Below are 16,650 nucleotides of genomic sequence, written 5' to 3'. Positions count from 1 at the left end.
TAAACACTGTCTTTGAAATAGTCTTCCTATGATGTGGTATTTCTTTTAATTTGTTAGTTTTTCATATCCATAAGTTTAATAATTTTTTTCTGTAAACATTTAGCATGTCTTTTGTTAGATTTTTTAAAATTATATTTTCTAATTAGATATTACTGAGGTATAGGAATGTTATTGATATTTTAAAATAAACTTTTAATTTTGTAATAATGTTAAGATTCACAGAAAAATTGCAAAGAAGAGAGTTCCTGTGCTTTCCTCATTTAGTTGTCCCCATTGTTAACATTTTACTTTACCATGATACATTTGTCAAAACTAAGAAACTAACACAGTTAACATTACTGTTACTGAAGTCCAGACTGGATAGATTTTACATTTTTCCATTAATGCTTTCTTTCTGTTCCAGGACGCAGTCCATATTACGACATTTTTTTGTTATCATGTATTCCCAATCTCCGTGACAGTTTCTTAATCTCTCCTTGTTTTTCATGACCTTAATAGTCTTGAGGAGTCCTGGCCAGGTATCCTGTAGAGTGTTCCTCAATCTGATATTTTTCTTATGATTAGAATGGGTTGGTTATAGGTTTTTATAAAGAGTATCAGCAAAGCAAATTGCCCTTCTCATCCTAACATGTCAGCCAGGGGTACATGATACTTGCATTACATCACTGATGATGTTACTTAGTTTAGGTAATGTTTGCCAGCATTTTCCACTATGAAGTTAATATTTTTTTCTCTTTCTCTATTCTATTCTTCCTTTGGAAGTGAGGCACTAAGTATAGCCAGTCTTAAAAGTGGGGAGGGGCGGGAATTAAGCTCCACTTCCTGGAAGGAGGGAAGTATCTACATACATTATTTAGAATTCTTTTGTAAGGAAGATTTGTCTTTTTTTGGCATTTATTTATTTGTTCAATCACATTTATATTGGTATGTGCTCTATATATTTCTTTTATACTTTGGGTAATAATCCAATACTACATTATTTTTGTTGTTTAGTTGTTTGAGCTTTGGCCATTGGGAGCTCTGTGGTCTGGGTCTTGGGTCTCATTCCTTCTGTTTCATAGTATACTTCTTTAGTGTTTGGTCCTATAAGAAACTCCAGGCTCATCATTTCTTTTCCTTGTCCTAACCCTAAAATCAGACATTACCCCCAAGGAGCCCTGGATTTGTTTTTTTTTTTTTTTTTAATTGAAGATTAGTATTCAAGAAACCACTATTTGGACAGTGGACAATTATTGATTTTTATATATTAATTTTATCTCTACAGACTTACTGAATTCTCCTATTCTGGTAATTTGAATTTTTTGATTCTCTTGAGTTTTCAGTGTATAAGGAAATATGGAAAGTTAGAACAACAAAAAGTATCCTTGGCAAATTAGGAGTAAATACCTTTAAGCCAATAAAGATTACTGACTAAAAACTTAAATGAACGACATTATGTAGTGAATTATTAGAAGCCTTCCCATGAATGTTAAAAAAAAAAAGATGCCTATTGTACTTGCTGTTTAACGTTGTGCTATATTTTCTGGTAAGAAAAAAAAGTATAAGAATTAGAAATAAGGAAACAAAATTTTTCTTTGCCATTTTTTTCCTTTTAAATAAAGAATGGGTGATGCCTCATACGTCTTTTTTTCTATCATGATGATCATTGTTTTTTCTTTTACTCTATTCTTATGTTGGATTACATGAATTTGTTTTGTAAATTCTAAAAACCCTTGTATCTTATGTACACTCTTTTGACTATGATATATAAATTTTGCCTTTGCATATTGGGTTATCAAATTTCCAATATGGATCAGCCAGTTTTACACTTTGGACATAGGTGCAAAAATCCTAAATACTAGCAACCTGAATGTCCAGGTAAGAGAAATTTAGTTTTATGGGACTAGAGTAATCTTGACCTCAAAACTAGATAATCCCTTGAGCACTGCTGGTGGGACTGTTAAATGGAGCTATTGCTATAGAAAACAAACAGTACAGCAAAAAAAATTGAACATAAATTTACCATATGATCTAATTCTAGCTCTGGGTATATACTCAAAAGAATTTAAAGCTGACAGTTAGATATTTGCACGCTTATGTTCATCACAGCATTATTTCAATAGCCGAAGGTGAAAGTAACCCAATTATCCATTGATGGATGAATAGATAGACAAAATGTGGTATATACATGTGATGGAATACTGTTCAGCCTTAAAAAGGAAGGAAGTTCTGACAGATGCTACAACATTGATGAATCTTTAAGACATGTTAAGTGAAATAAGTGCTAAAGGACAAATGCTGTATGATTCTATTTATGTGTGGTACCTGGAGTAGTGAGATTCAGAGACAGAAAATAGAATGATGGTTGCCAAGGGCTATGGAGAGGGGAGATTAGGCAATTACAGTTTAATGTGTTCAGAGTTCCAGTTTTGGGAAATGTAAAGAGTTTGGTGGATGGATGGTGGTGATGGTAGCATAACAATATACTTAATGCCACAGAAAGTGAAGTCGCTCAGTCGTGTCCAACTCTTTGCAACCCCATGGACTGTAGCCTACCACGCTTCTCTGTCCATAGGATTTTCCAGGCAAGAGTACTGGAGTGGGTTGCCATTTCCTTCTCCAGAGGATCTTCCAGACCCAGGGGTCAAACCCAGGTCTCCCGCATTGTAAGCAAGACGCTTTACCGTCTGAGCCACTACAGAACTATATACTTAAAAATGGTTAAGATAGTAAATTTTATGTTTTGTATATTTTGCCATAATTTAAAATAACTAAAAAAGATAAGTTTGAGCATTCTTTGGCATTGCCTTGAGAAACCTATATGCAGGTCAGGAAGCAACAGTTAGAACTGGACATGGAACAACAGACTGGTTCCAAATAGGAAAAGGAGTACGTCAAGGCGGTATATTGTCACCCTGCTTATTTAACTTCTATGCAGAGTACATCATGAGAAATGCTGGGCTGGAAGAAACACAAGCTGGAATCAAGATTGCCGGGAGAAATATCAATAACCTCAGATATGCAGATGACACCACCCGTATGGCAGAAACTGAAGAGGAACTAAAAAGCCTCTTGATGAAAGTGAAAGAGGAGAGTGAAAAAGTTGGCTTAAAGCTCAACATTCAGAAAACAAAGATCATGGCATCTGGTCCCATCACTTCATGGGAAACAGTGGAAACAGTATCAGACTTTATTTTTTTGGGCTCCAAAATCACTGCAGATGGTGATTGCAGCCATGAAATTAAAAGACACTTACTCCTTGGAAGAAAAGTTATGACCAACCTAGACAGCATATTGAAAAGCAGAAACATTACTTTGCCAACAAAGGTCAGTCTAGTCAAGGCTCTGGTTTTTCCAGTGGTCATATATGGATGCGAGAGTTGGACTATAAAGAAGGCTGAGCGCCAAAGAATTGATGCTTTTGAACTGTGGTGTTGGAGAAGACTCTTGAGAGTCCCTTGGACTGCAAGGAGATCCAATCATTCCATTCTAAAGGAGATCAGCCCTGGGTGTTCTTTGGAAGGAATGATGCTAAAGCTGAAACTCCAGTGCTTTGGCCACCTCATGCGAAGAGTTGACTCACTGGAAAAGACTGATACTGGGAGGGATTGGGGGCAGGAGGAAAAGGAGATAACAGAGGATGAGACGGCTGGATGGCATCACCGACTCGATGGACGTGAGTTTGAGTGAATTCCAGGAGATGGTGATGGACAGGGAGGCCTGGCGTGCTATGATTCATGGGGTCGCAAAGAGTCAGACACGACTGAGCGACTGAACTGAACTGAACTGAGACAAGATAAAGCTAGTCCCATAAAACTAAAATTTTCTTTTACTTTTTATTTTCTAAAAGATTTTTTTTTTTTTTTAATAAAATTGGGATTGTCTTTTTCCTGGAAGTTTTGGTGAAGGTTGCCTGTAAAATTATCTAAATCTGCTGGTTCCCCCCCCACACACACACATAATTACATGGGTATATAAATGGTTGTCTTCTTCTTTATACCACATTATATTTCTAAGAAATTTTCTGTTTTGTCTGTTTTCAAGTATTGTATAAAGTGATTTATAACATGTATGTACTCCTATAGCAACTTAAAGAGAATTCTTACTATATGTGGGATGAGTTCTGGTTTATTTATATCCACCCATGCCTTGCACAGTGTTGTCAGAAGTTTGTCTTTTAGAGGAGTGGATTTTGCAATTTTCTTTTTTCCTTTCATTCAACAAATGGTTGTTCTGCACCTCCAGACCTAGCCACTCCTCTAGGGTCTGAAGTTTCCTCAGTGAATAAAATAGGTAAAAATCCCTGATCTTAAGCAGCTTACATTCCAGTGGGACATGTATTCTAATGTCCTTACTCTCCTTTTTAATCCAGGTGGTGAAGGGACATGCTAATTATGGTTAAAATGTATAAACTTTCCCCATGTGTATGCAAAGCATTGTAGCGTGTAAAATTTTATATATGTCCATTAACTTGAGCTTGTGTATTTATCTTGTCTAGCTTTTTTTTTTTTTTTAGTATTTTGAAGAGAGTTTGAGATATACTTCACATAACATAAAATTGACCCATTTAAATCATACAGTTCAGTGGTTTTTAGTATATTCACAGAACTGTGCAACTACAATGTGCAAAACTCATTGCAGTTGTCTGCAGTTTTCCGCACTTCTCTGTCTTCTGAAGAAGTGCTATGTAATAGAATGATATTGTGAGCCACATTTATTGTAATTTAGAATTTTCTGGTAGCCAAATTAAAATAGGTAAAAGGAAATATTTCTGTGAGATTAACTTAATATTGTATTTATTTAACTTGGTAAATCCAAAATAGTTATAAAATATATTCTACATCCTTTTTGTACTAAGTCTTTGCAATCTGGTGTATATTTTAAACTTTCACAGTAAATCTCAATTGAGATTAGCCACATTTCAAGTGCTCAGTAGCTGCCTGTATACATTGGTTGCCATTGTCAGCATCTTGGCTCTGTGGTCTTTACTTTTTTTTTTTTTGTCTGCTTGACCTAAAAATTACCAACCTTGTGAATTTATGTATTCTTCCACAATTTTGTCATTTTCTAGGTGAAGTATCCTTTTTATCATTGTGATAACTATTTCCTAATGATGACTTTTGTCTTATATCCTACTTTACTTGATAAACCAAATTTTACTTGATATTATCATAACTATCTACCCCTGTATTTTTTACTTTTATTTTTGTCTTAATGTGTCATTAAGTTTTAATCTCGTACCTTGTAAATAGCATATGGTTGGAATTTTTTCTTTATCCAATATGATATATTTAAAATTTTAAAACTGATGAATTGAATCCATTTCAGTTCAGTTCAGTTCAGTTGCTCAGTCATGTCTGACTCTGTGTGACCCCATGAACCGCAGCACACCAAGCCTCCCTGTACATCATCAACTCTCGGAGTTTACCCAAACTCATGTCCATTAAGTCGGTAATGCCATCCAGCCATCTCATCCTCTGTCATCCCCTTTCCTCCTGCCCTCAATCTTTCCCAGAATCAGGGTCTTTTCAAATGAGTCAGCTCTTCGCATCAAGTGGCCAAAGTATTGGAGTTTCAGCTTCAACATCAGTCCTTCCAGTGAACACCCAGGACTGATCTCCTTTAGGAAGGACTGGTTGGATCTCCCTGCAGTCCAAGGGACTCTCAAGAGTCTTCTCCAACACCACAGTTCAAAAGCATCAATTCTTCGGTACTCAGCTTTCTTTATAGTCCAACTCTCACATCATACGTAATTACCACTGGAAGAACCATAGCCTTGACTAGACGGACCTTTGTTGGCAAAGTAATGTCTCTGCTTTTTAATGTGGTGTCTAGGTTGGTCATAACTTTCCTTCCAAGGAGTAAGCGTTTTTTAATTTCATGGCTGCAGTCACCATCTGCAGTGATTTTGGAGCTTAGAAAAATAAAGTCAGCCACTGTTTCCACTGTTCCCCATCTTTTTGCCATGAAGTGATGGCACCGGATGCCATGATCTTAGTTTTCTGAATGTCGAGCTTTAAGCCAACTTTTTCACTCTCCTCTTTCACTTTCATCAGGAGGCTTTTTATTTCCTCTTCAGTTTCTGCCATAAGGGTGGTGTCATCTGCATATCTGAGGTTATTGATATTTCTCCCGGCAATCTTGATTCCAGCTTGTGCTTCCTCCAGTCCAGCATTTCTCATGATATACTCTGTATATAAGTTAAATAAGCAGGGTGACAATATTCAGCCTTGACGTACTCCTTTTCCTATTTGGAACCAGTCTGTTGTTCCATGTCCAGTTCTAACTGTTGCTTCCTGACCTGTATACAGGTTTCTCAAGGGGTAGGTCAAGTGGTCTGGTATTCCCAACTCTTTCAGAATTTTCCACAGTTTATTGTGATCTACACAGTCAAAGGCTTTGGCATAATCAATAAAGCAGAAATAGATGTTTTTCTGGAACTCTCTTGCTTTTTCGATGATCCAGTGGATGTTGGCAATTTGATCTCTGGTTCCTCTGCCTTTTCTAAAACCAGCTGGAACATCGGGAAGTTCACAGTTCACGTATTGCTGTGATTTCGACTAACTTCTCTTGTTGACTTTTTATTCTGTTTTTTTCTACTGTGCAGATTTGGATTACCCAACTTTTTTTCTCTTTATCCCTCTCTCCATTTTCCTGCTAGTTTGAAAGCTTATATTATATTGTTATTCTTCTAGTGTTTACTACTAAATTTTTAAAATAAACCTGTACTGAAATATGATTAATATATTAATAAACTGAACATACTTAATCGTACAGTCTGGTAAATTTTGATGTGCATATATGGCTATGTATGAAACTATATGATTAAGATAATGAAATATCAGCTCACTCAAAAAGTTTCCTTATACTCTAATCACTTTCTTTTTACCCCTTCCAAATTTCTCCTTCATTTCTTCCCTTCCCACCATCCCTTGGCAACCACAGATTGGCTTTTGGTCACTAAGATTAATTTGCATTTTCTACAAGTTTGTATACAGGACTCATAAATTATGTACTCTTTTGTGTCTGCCTTCTTTCAGAATACTTATTTCAGGACTCATAAATGTTATTGAATATGTTGATATTCCATGGGGATGGTCTTGATCCCTGTCTCCTGTACAGTGTCACGAACCTCAGTCCATAGTTCATCAGGCACTCTATCTATCAGATCTAGTCCCTTAAATCTATTTCTCACTGCCACTGTATAATCATAAGGGATTTGATTTGGTCATACCTGAATGGTTTAGTGGTTTTCCCTACTTTCTTCAATTTCAGTCTGAATTTGGCAATAAGGAGCTCATGATCTGAGCAACAGTCAGCTCCTGGTCTTGTTTTTGTTGACTGTATAGAGCTTCTCCATCTTTGGCTGCAAAGAATATACTCAATCTGATTTCCGTGTTGACCTTCTGGTGATGTCCATGTGTACAGTCTTGTCTTGTGTTGTTGGAAGAGGGTGTTTGCTATGACCAGTGTGTTTTCTTGGCAAAACTCTATTAGCCTTTGCCCTGCTTCATTCCGTATTCCAAGGCCAAATTTGCCTGTTGCTCCAGGTGTTTCTTGACTTCCTACTTTTGCATTCCAATCCCCTATAATGAAAAGGACATCTTTTTTGGGTGTTAGTTCTAAAAGGTCTTGTAAGTCCTCATAGAACCAACCGTTCAGCTTCTTCAGCATTACTGTTTAGGGCATAGATTTGGATTACTGTTATATTGAATGGTTTGCCTTGGAAACAAACAGAGATCATTCTGTCGTTTTTGAGATTGCATCCAAGTACTGCATTTCGGACTCTTATGTTGACCATGATGGCTACTCCATTTCTTCTGAGGGATTCCTGCCCACAGTAGTAAATATAATGGTCATCTGAGTTAAATTCACCCTTTCCAGTCCATTTTAGTTCGCTGATTCCTAGAATGTCGACGTTCACTCTTGCCATCTCTTGTTTGACCACTTCCAATTTGCCTTGATTCATGGACCTGACATTCCAGGTTCCTTTGCAATATTGGTCTTTACAGCATCGGACTTTGCTTCTATCACCAGTCACATCCACAACTGGGTATTGTTTTTGCTTTGGCTCCGTCCCTTCATTCTTTCTGGAGTTATTTCTCCACTGATCTCCAGTAGCATATTGGGCACCTATCGACCCAGGGAGTTCCTCTTCAGTATCCTGTCATTTTGCCTTTTCATACTGTTCATGGGGTTCTCAAGGCAAGAATACTGAAGTTGTTTGCCATTCCCTTCTCCAGTGGACCACATTCTGTCAGACCTCTCCACCATGACCCATCCGTCTTGGGTTGCCCCACGGGCATTGCTTAGTTTCATTGAATTAGACAAGGCTGTGGTCCTAGTGTGATTAGATTGACTAGTTTTCTGTGATTACAGTTTCAGTTGTAGGTGTTGTCCTCTTGCAACACCTACCATCTTACTTGGGTTTCTCTTACCTTGGACGTGGGATATCTCCTCACCACTGCCCCTTCTGACCTTGAACGTGGAATAGCTCCTCTAGGCCCTCCTGCGCCCATGCACCCACCGCTTTTTGGAGGTGGGGTTGCTCCTCCCTGCCACCACCCCTGGCCTCGGGTGTGGGGTAGGTCCTCCTGGCCGCAGCCCCTGGCCTCAGGCGTTGGGTAGCTCCTCTTGGCCGCCGCCTCTGACTTCGGACATGGGGTAGCTCCTCCTGGCCTCTGCCCCTGACCTTGGACGTGGGGTAGCTCCTCTCGGCTGTTCCTGTGCTGTCGCAGCCTGGCACTCTCGGCTGCCGCCCCTGACCTTGGACGTGGGGTGACTCTTCTTGGCCACCTCCTCTTGGGCATGGGGTCCTCCCAGCCTCTGTCCCTGATCTCGGATGTGGGGCAGCCGCCCACGCAAAATGCGCCGGTCACAGCCGCCTGCGCTAAAAGCCTTACAAATAGCTGTGAAAAGAAGAGAAGCAAAAAGCAAAGGAGAAAAGGAAAGATATAAGCAAATGAATGCAGAGTTCCAAAGAATCGCAAGAAGAGATAAGAAAGCCTTCCTCAGCAATCAATGCAAAGAAATAGAGGAAAACAACAGAATGGGAAAGACTAGAGATCTCTTCAAGAAAATTAGAGATACCAAAGGAATATTTCATGCAACGATGGGCTCGATAAAGGACAGAAATGGTATGGACCCAACAGAAGCAGAAGATATTAAGAAGAGGTGGCAAGAATACACAGAAGAACTGTACAAAAAAGATCTTCACGACCCAGATAATCATGATGGTGTGATCACTGACCTAGAGCTAGACATCCTGGAATGGGAAGTCAAGTGGGCCTTAGAAAGCATCACTACAAACAAAGCTAGTGGAGGTGATGGAATTCCCTTTGAGCTCTTTCAAATCCTGAAAGATGATGCTGTGAAAGTGCTGCACTCAATGTGCCAGCAAATTTGGAAAACTCAGCAGTGGCCACAGGACTGGAAAAGGTCAGTTTTTATTCCAATCCCAAAGAAAGGCAATGCCAAAGAATGCTCAAACTACCACACAATTGCACTCATCACACACGCTAGTAAAGTAATGCTCAAAATTCTCCAAGCCAGGCTTCAGCAATATGTGAACCATGAACTTCCAGTTGTTCAACCTGGTTTTAGAAAAGGCAGAGGAACTGTAGACCAAATTGCCAACATCCACTGGATCATTGAAAAAGCAACAGAATTCCAGAAAAACATCTATTTCTGTTTTATGGACTATGGCAAAGCCCTGACTGTGCAGATCACAATAAACTGTGGAAAATTCTTCAAGAGATGGGAATACCAGACCACCTGACCTGCCTCTCGAGAAATTTGTATGCAGGTCAGGAAGCAACAGTTAGAACTGGACATGGAATAACAGACTGGTTCCAAATAGGAAAAGCAGTACATCGAGGCAGTATATTGTCACCCTGCTTATTTAACTTCTATGCAGAGTACATCATGAGAAATGCTGGGCTGAAAGAAGCACAAGCTAGAATCAAGATTGCCGGGAGAAATATCAATAGCCTCAGATATGCAGATGACACCACCCTTATGGCAGAAAGTGAAGAGGAACTAAAAAGCCTCTTAATGAAGGTCAAAGGGGAGAGTGAAAAAGTTGGCTTAAAACTCAACATTCAGAAAACGAAGATCATGGCATCTGGTCCCATCACTTCATGGGAAGCAGATGGGGAAACAGTGGAAACAGTGTCAGACTTTATTTTTGGGGGCTCCAAAATCACTGCAGATGGTGACTTATGACCAACCTAGATAGCATATTGAAAAGCAGAAACATTACTTTGCCAACAAAGGTCAGTCTAGTCAAGGCTCTGGTTTTTCCAGTGGTCATGTGTGGATGTGAGAGTTGGACTGTGAAGAAAGCTCAGCGCCAAAGAATTGATGCTTTTGAACTGTGGTGTTGGAGAAGACTCTTGAGAGTCCCTTGGACTGCAAGGAGATCCAACCAGTCCATTCTGAAGATCAGCCCTGGGTGTTACTTGGAAGGAATGATGCTAAAGCTGAAACTCCAGTACTTTGGCCACCTCATGCAACAAGTTGACTCATTGGAAAAGACTCTGATGCTGGGAGGGATTGGGGGCAGGAGGAAAAGGGGACAACAGAGGATGAGATGGCTGGATGGACGTTGAGTCTGAATGAACTCCGGGAGTTTGTGATGGACAGGGAGGCCTGGCCTTCTGTGATTCATGGGGTCGCAAGGAGTCGGACACGACTGAGCGACTGAACTGAACTGAATGTTGATATTCCTTACTTTTTATTGACAAGTTGTATTGTATTGTATGACTGTACTGCAGTTTTGTTTATTCACTTACCTGCTGATGAACATTTGGGTTGTTTGTAGTGTGGGGCTATTAAGTAAAGCTGACATAGACTTTTTTGTACCTTTGTGTACAAGGTGTTTTATGGATATACACCTTCATTTCCTTTGGCAAAATATAAGGAGGAGTGGGATGATTAGGTCATTTCATAAATATGTAGTTAAATTTATAAGAAACCACCAAACTATTTTCCAAAATGGTTGTACACTTCTACAATCCTTCCAGTAGTATATCAGTGTGCCAGCCCTTCTGCTTGCCTGCCAACACTTGGTATAGTCAGTCTTTTTCATTTTAATAGGTATATAGTATGTGTGTGTATATATATATATACACACACATAAAATATAGTATATATATATATATACATGTATCTATACAATAAAGCAGTGTTTGTGATTTTGAATTTTCATTTTTATCTTGACTAATTATGTTGAACATCTTTCAAGTGCTTATTTGCCATCTGTATATTTTCAGCAGTGAAGTGTTTATTCAAATATTTTTACCTATTTTCTGTTGGGTTGTTTGTGTTCTTATTATTGTGTTTTGAATTCTTTATATAATCTGGATAGAAATCCCTTGTGAGACATGCAATTTGCAGATATTTTTCCCAGTCTGTGACTTGTCTTTTATCTTTAAACAGTATCTTTTGAGGACGGAAGTCATTGATGTAGACAGAAGTCTACTGATGTAGTCAAATCTGTCAAAATTTTCTTTTGTGAATGTTGTTTTTGGCATTTGCTCCTGACCTCATGTATTTATTTTTATTCTTGTAAGCATAGCAATTTATATTTTAAAATGTTTTGTATATTTTTATCTGATATTTCTGTATATTTATAATACAGGTTATCTGTATTAGTTCTGTCCATTTTGCTACTAGAACCACTGAAAGTGCAGTTTAATGCCTGTTATGTTTGAAAACTTTATTAGTTTATAACTTACAGAAATTTCAACTCACCCATTTTTTATTTAGTGAAGTCTTTATAACCTAGAGTCTATCATTTATATTTTTGCAAACAAATAGTTACATGTTATTAATAATGTTTCTGTCAGAGTGAAGTAAAGATAATTTAGGTCAGTGAATAAAAATTCAAAAGATAATTTATGGGCTAACCACTAATAATAATGATAGAGCTATAGTGTTAGACCCATGCCCCTCCCCAGCTCTGTCAGTACTGGCGATATGGCATTACATTTTTTGTCTTTCTGACCCTCTATTTCCTCATATACAATACTCATTATAAAATTTGGAAATTTTATTAGTTTGTAACTTATAGAAATTTCAACCCTCCAATTGACAAAGTTCAATACAACTAGTCAATACATCTAATCATAGATATTTTAGCTAATAAACCTTGTGATTAGGGTTTAAATAAATTGACTTGTAGCAGCTATCTAGAAACTTAAAAGGCATTTATGATTTTAATAGTCATTTTCTATTTGCATGTTTAATATCTGATTCTCTTTATGTTTCTCTTTTATTTTTAGATCACAAAATTTGTCCAGGATAGGCATAGAGCTAGAAGAAACCGACTTCGTAAAGATCAACTTAAGAAACTCCCTGTACATAAATTCAAAAAAGGTAAGTGATTATTTTCTAAATAACCACCATTAGTTTATTTAATAATACATGGTGATCATACTTTAATACTACCTGCTGAGTCCTTGCCATACCCTATGCCTAATTCTCAGTTAGTAATTAATGAGTGAATGTAGAAGGTGGTCTTTTGCTGTGGTTTATCCTGGTAAAGGCAGGAACAGTCGGGGCAGGGGTGGGTACACAGTCTTCAGAGATTTTAAAAACAATAATGAAACTGAACAAAATGCTTTTTATTATCCCTATGTGCCAGAAGTTCAAAACATCAGTGGATAAAATATTTCTTTGCACCAGGTGGTCTGTTCCCATTGATCCTCCTCCTACTCTCTCTCCTCTCTACATCACTGTGTTAACATTGTGTTAACTAAAAACATATAGTGTTGGGTTAACTAAACACAATAGGGTAGCTGTTATGTATCGATGTATTTTAAATGTATCATCTCATTTTAATTTCCATATTCCTATGAAATGGGTACCATAATGGTTATTGTATATGAAGAAATAGAGGGTCAGAAAGGCAAAAAATTTAATGTCACCTCGCCAGTACTGATAGAGCTGGGGAGGGGTCTAACACTCTAGCTAATGTAGTTTCTCCTGCTTAAGCTTAGTGAGCTTTCAATGTGGGTACATGCTAATTAAATCTTTTTGGCCAGTAGTTCCGTAGAATTTTCAATTTCTATGCCAGTAAAAATGTTCTGTTTTTTAATTCAGTAGAGAAAATGCATAGAATGGAAAGGAGAAAAAGAAAAGGCATTAATATTTCTGTCAACTATACTTCAATTAAAAAAAATTAGTTCTGCAAAATTTTTATTTTTCCAAGTAACTATTCAAAAAACCTACCAAATATAATAACCATTACTTTATGAATATAAAGTTTAACAACAAAAAAATAGGAAAATCACATGTTAAATAAATATCAACATTTATAAAAATGCAGTGCACTGTCATTATACAGTGTGGATTAATTAAAAGTTATTCATAGGCCAATTTGAGGACTGGCTTTAGGAATCACTTTTTAAGGCTCCATTTTGTGTGTTTATTTTCTGTTTTCTAAAATGAGGGGGAGTGGAGGGAGAGTGAAAGAAAGAATGATGTTTCTATTGTCCTAGGCTAAAAAAGAGCATGCATAGTTGGCTTTTCTTCTGAGTAAGATGAGTAGCCATTGTAGGATTTTGAGCAGAGAAAAGAAAAGATCTAAATTAAAAGTTAAGTGGATCTTTCTTGTTGCTGTGTTAAGAATAGGATGTAGAGGGTCAGAGGTATGAGTGGAGAGAACAAATAGGAGGCTGTTGCAGTAATCCCAAGTGAAAGATGAATGTGGTTTGGACTTGAATGGTAACAGTAGAGGAGATGAATATATTTGTAAAATGGAATTACTGGATTTATTGATGGACTAGATGTGGGGAGAAGAAACAAGGACAACTCCAGATTTTTTGGTTTCAGCAGCTGAGGGAGGCATTGCCTTAAAGAAATAAGGATGGTTAATAAATGGTGGCACAGGTTTGGGGAGAAAATTTGAGAAATCAGTTTTGGATATGTGGAATCTCAGATGTCTGTTAGACATTTGAATGAATCAGGACTTTCATTCCTCAACTGGAAGTATTGGTATAAATATGTATTTAAATCATGAGACTGATGATATTACCAAGAGAATGAGTATAAATGGAGAGAATACCAAAGACATTTTGGGGCAGCCTAACACTGAGTAAGGAACAAGTGGAATCAGCAGTGGAGACCAAGAACGAGTGACCAGTTATACAGGGGAAAATCAGAAAATAGTGGTTTATCAGAAACCAAGTGATATCAGTCTCTAAAGAGCAAAGAGTGATTGATAACCTGTGTCAAGTGTTCCTGATAGATGAGAACTGATTGAATATTGATTATCATCATGTGCAGTTTTGACAGAGTGATCAGTCCAAAAACCTGATTGTGGTGGGTTTGAAAATGGAAGGAGAGGAATATTAACTATAGACAACTTTTTCAAGAAATTTAACCATCAGATCAGATCAGTCACTCAGTTGTGTCCGACTCTTTGCAACCCCATGAATCGCAGCACGCCAGGCCTCCCTGTCCATCACCAACTCCCGGAGTTCACTGAGACTCACGTCCATCGAGTCAGTGATGCCATCCAGCCATCTCATCCTCTGTCGTCCCCTTCTCCTCCTGCCCCTAATCCCTCCCAGCATCAGAGTCTTGTCCAATGAGTCAACTCTTCGCATGAGGTGGCCAAAGTACTGGAGTTTCAGCTTTAGCATCATTCCTTCCACAGAAATCCCAGGGCTGATCTCCTTCAGAAAGGAGAGCAAAGAAATGGTGTAGCAGCTGGTAGGGGAAATTTCATTGAGAAGTAATAGCATATTTGCTGAAGAAAATTGATGATATAGGAGATAGATGGGAGAATTGCTATAATATGTATCTTTGTGAAGGCAGGAAGGCATGGGACCTGGTGTACAAATAGGTGGATTGGCCTTAGATAGGTGCATGGAGAGCTAAGCTAAGGGAAAGTAGAATATGTGGGCCCCAAGTCCTGGCAGTGTTTATGGTGGTCAGGCTGTGGAAGCATTCTTTACTTCCATGGCTCTCAGTGAAGTAGGAAACAGAATCGTCAACCAAAAGACAGGATAGGGGAGGAGATGTTGGAGGTTTAAGGACAGAAAGGTAGGGTCTGTTATTCTAGGAGAGTAGATGGGCAGATGGAATAGGGAAGTATGATTGCCTGGGAGCCTGAACCTTTCAGGTTCATAGTTATGAATCAACCAGCATAACTGTGTAGCCATGTTCATCTTTATGGAGTGGTGTTTATCCTTACTGTACCTTCACATTTTTTAGAAATGTGAAGTATAATGTGTATACAGAAAAGTTTATAAGACATTTTTCTGAAACTATCCAGTTCAAGAAACAGAACCGTATTAGTATCGCAGAAAATACTGTGTCCCCTTCTAGACTATAATCCTTTCCTCCTCACTGGAAGTATTCACCATGCTGGCTTATGATAATCATTTCATTGCCTTTCCCATAAGTTTTATCACCTATGTATGGATTCCAAAACAATATGATACAATGTTCCCTATTTTTGAATTGTATTCTTTGGTCCTTCTTCTTTTATTAACATTTTTTGGATGCAATTAACCCACTTTATTGCATGTATGTGTAGTTCATTCAATGTCATTTCATTGTATAAGTATATTGTATATCCATTTTACTATTAATAGACAATTAGGTTTTTGTTTTGTTTTTATTTTTTATTGAAGTACTGTTGATATACAATGTTCTGTTTCCCCAGTTTGAGGGGATCTTTACAGACCATACTTTTAAGAACATTCTTGTACCTATATCCTGGTATATGTGAGCATGGATTTCTTTATAGAGTATATACCTAGAAGTAGATTAGCTGGCTCATAGGATATACATACCTTCTATTTTATTGGATAATACCAAATCTGTTTGAAAGTGATGATGTTAACAGTTTATATTCCCATCAATATGTATATTGGTTCACATCTGAACCAATATTTTGTACTGACAGACTTTTAAATTGTAGCCAATCCAGTGGGTTTATAAAAATAGCTCATAGTGGTTTTAATTTACATTTCCCTCATCAGTGAGGTGAAGTGCCTATTTTTATTTAGTAGTTAGATTTTCACTTCCATGAAGCACCTTTCATGTTATTTTCCTGTTGGGTTGTCCTCCCCTGCTTTTTACATGTAGGAGGAATTCTTCAGATATTCGCACAACAACCACCGTCTCCCTACCCCACCCCAAGAGTTGTGGGTGTGTTGGTGAATCAGTCCTTCACTGATTTTATGTGTCCTAACTGTCTTCTGGTTTCGTTGCTTATTTTTTTTCACAGGACTAAAGTTCTGTTATGGTAGCATTTTGCATGTTTTAAAAGAACTTCCATACTCTAAGATCATGTGGATATTATCTAATGAAAGCTTTATAATTTTTCCTTTCATGTTTGGACATTTAGTCTGTCTAAATTGATTCTGTAAAATGAGGGCCCAATTTGTTTCCAATTTGATATTTTGTATAAGGATATACAGTTGTCCCACAGCTATTAAACATATACTGTTTGTAGTGTCGGTCAACTGTGACACAGTCAAGTGTCCATGCATGTGAGTTTGTTTCTGGACTTCTGTTAGTCTTCTTCTTATCTCAGTTACTATAGATTTATGGTAAGTCTTGATACTCTGATCAAGTTAGTCCTTCTGCCATGCTCTTCAACAATTTTTTAGCTATTCTTGACACTTTGCATTTCCATGTAAATCAGCCTGTCGA

General features: G+C 37.7%; 1 protein-coding gene across 4 annotated transcripts in view; it reads left to right on the top strand.

Annotated features, from left to right (window-relative positions):
• RNF13 (ring finger protein 13) overlaps nucleotides 1-16,650 on the top strand; it is a 127,100-nt gene that overhangs the window by 77,512 nt on the left and 32,938 nt on the right. For all 4 annotated transcript variants that reach the window (XM_070793240.1, XM_019960927.2, XM_070793243.1 and 1 more), the window contains one exon: nucleotides 12,264-12,357. In XM_070793240.1, the coding sequence (XP_070649341.1) occupies nucleotides 12,264-12,357 (94 nt within the window). The remainder of the gene's footprint in view (nucleotides 1-12,263; nucleotides 12,358-16,650) is intronic.

The sequence above is a fragment of the Bos indicus genome, chromosome 1 (genome assembly GCF_029378745.1).
Source record: "Bos indicus isolate NIAB-ARS_2022 breed Sahiwal x Tharparkar chromosome 1, NIAB-ARS_B.indTharparkar_mat_pri_1.0, whole genome shotgun sequence".
NCBI lineage: Eukaryota > Metazoa > Chordata > Mammalia > Artiodactyla > Bovidae > Bos > Bos indicus.
The sequence above is the reverse complement of the archived record's forward strand: the minus strand, read 5'-3'. Positions and strand labels throughout refer to the sequence as shown.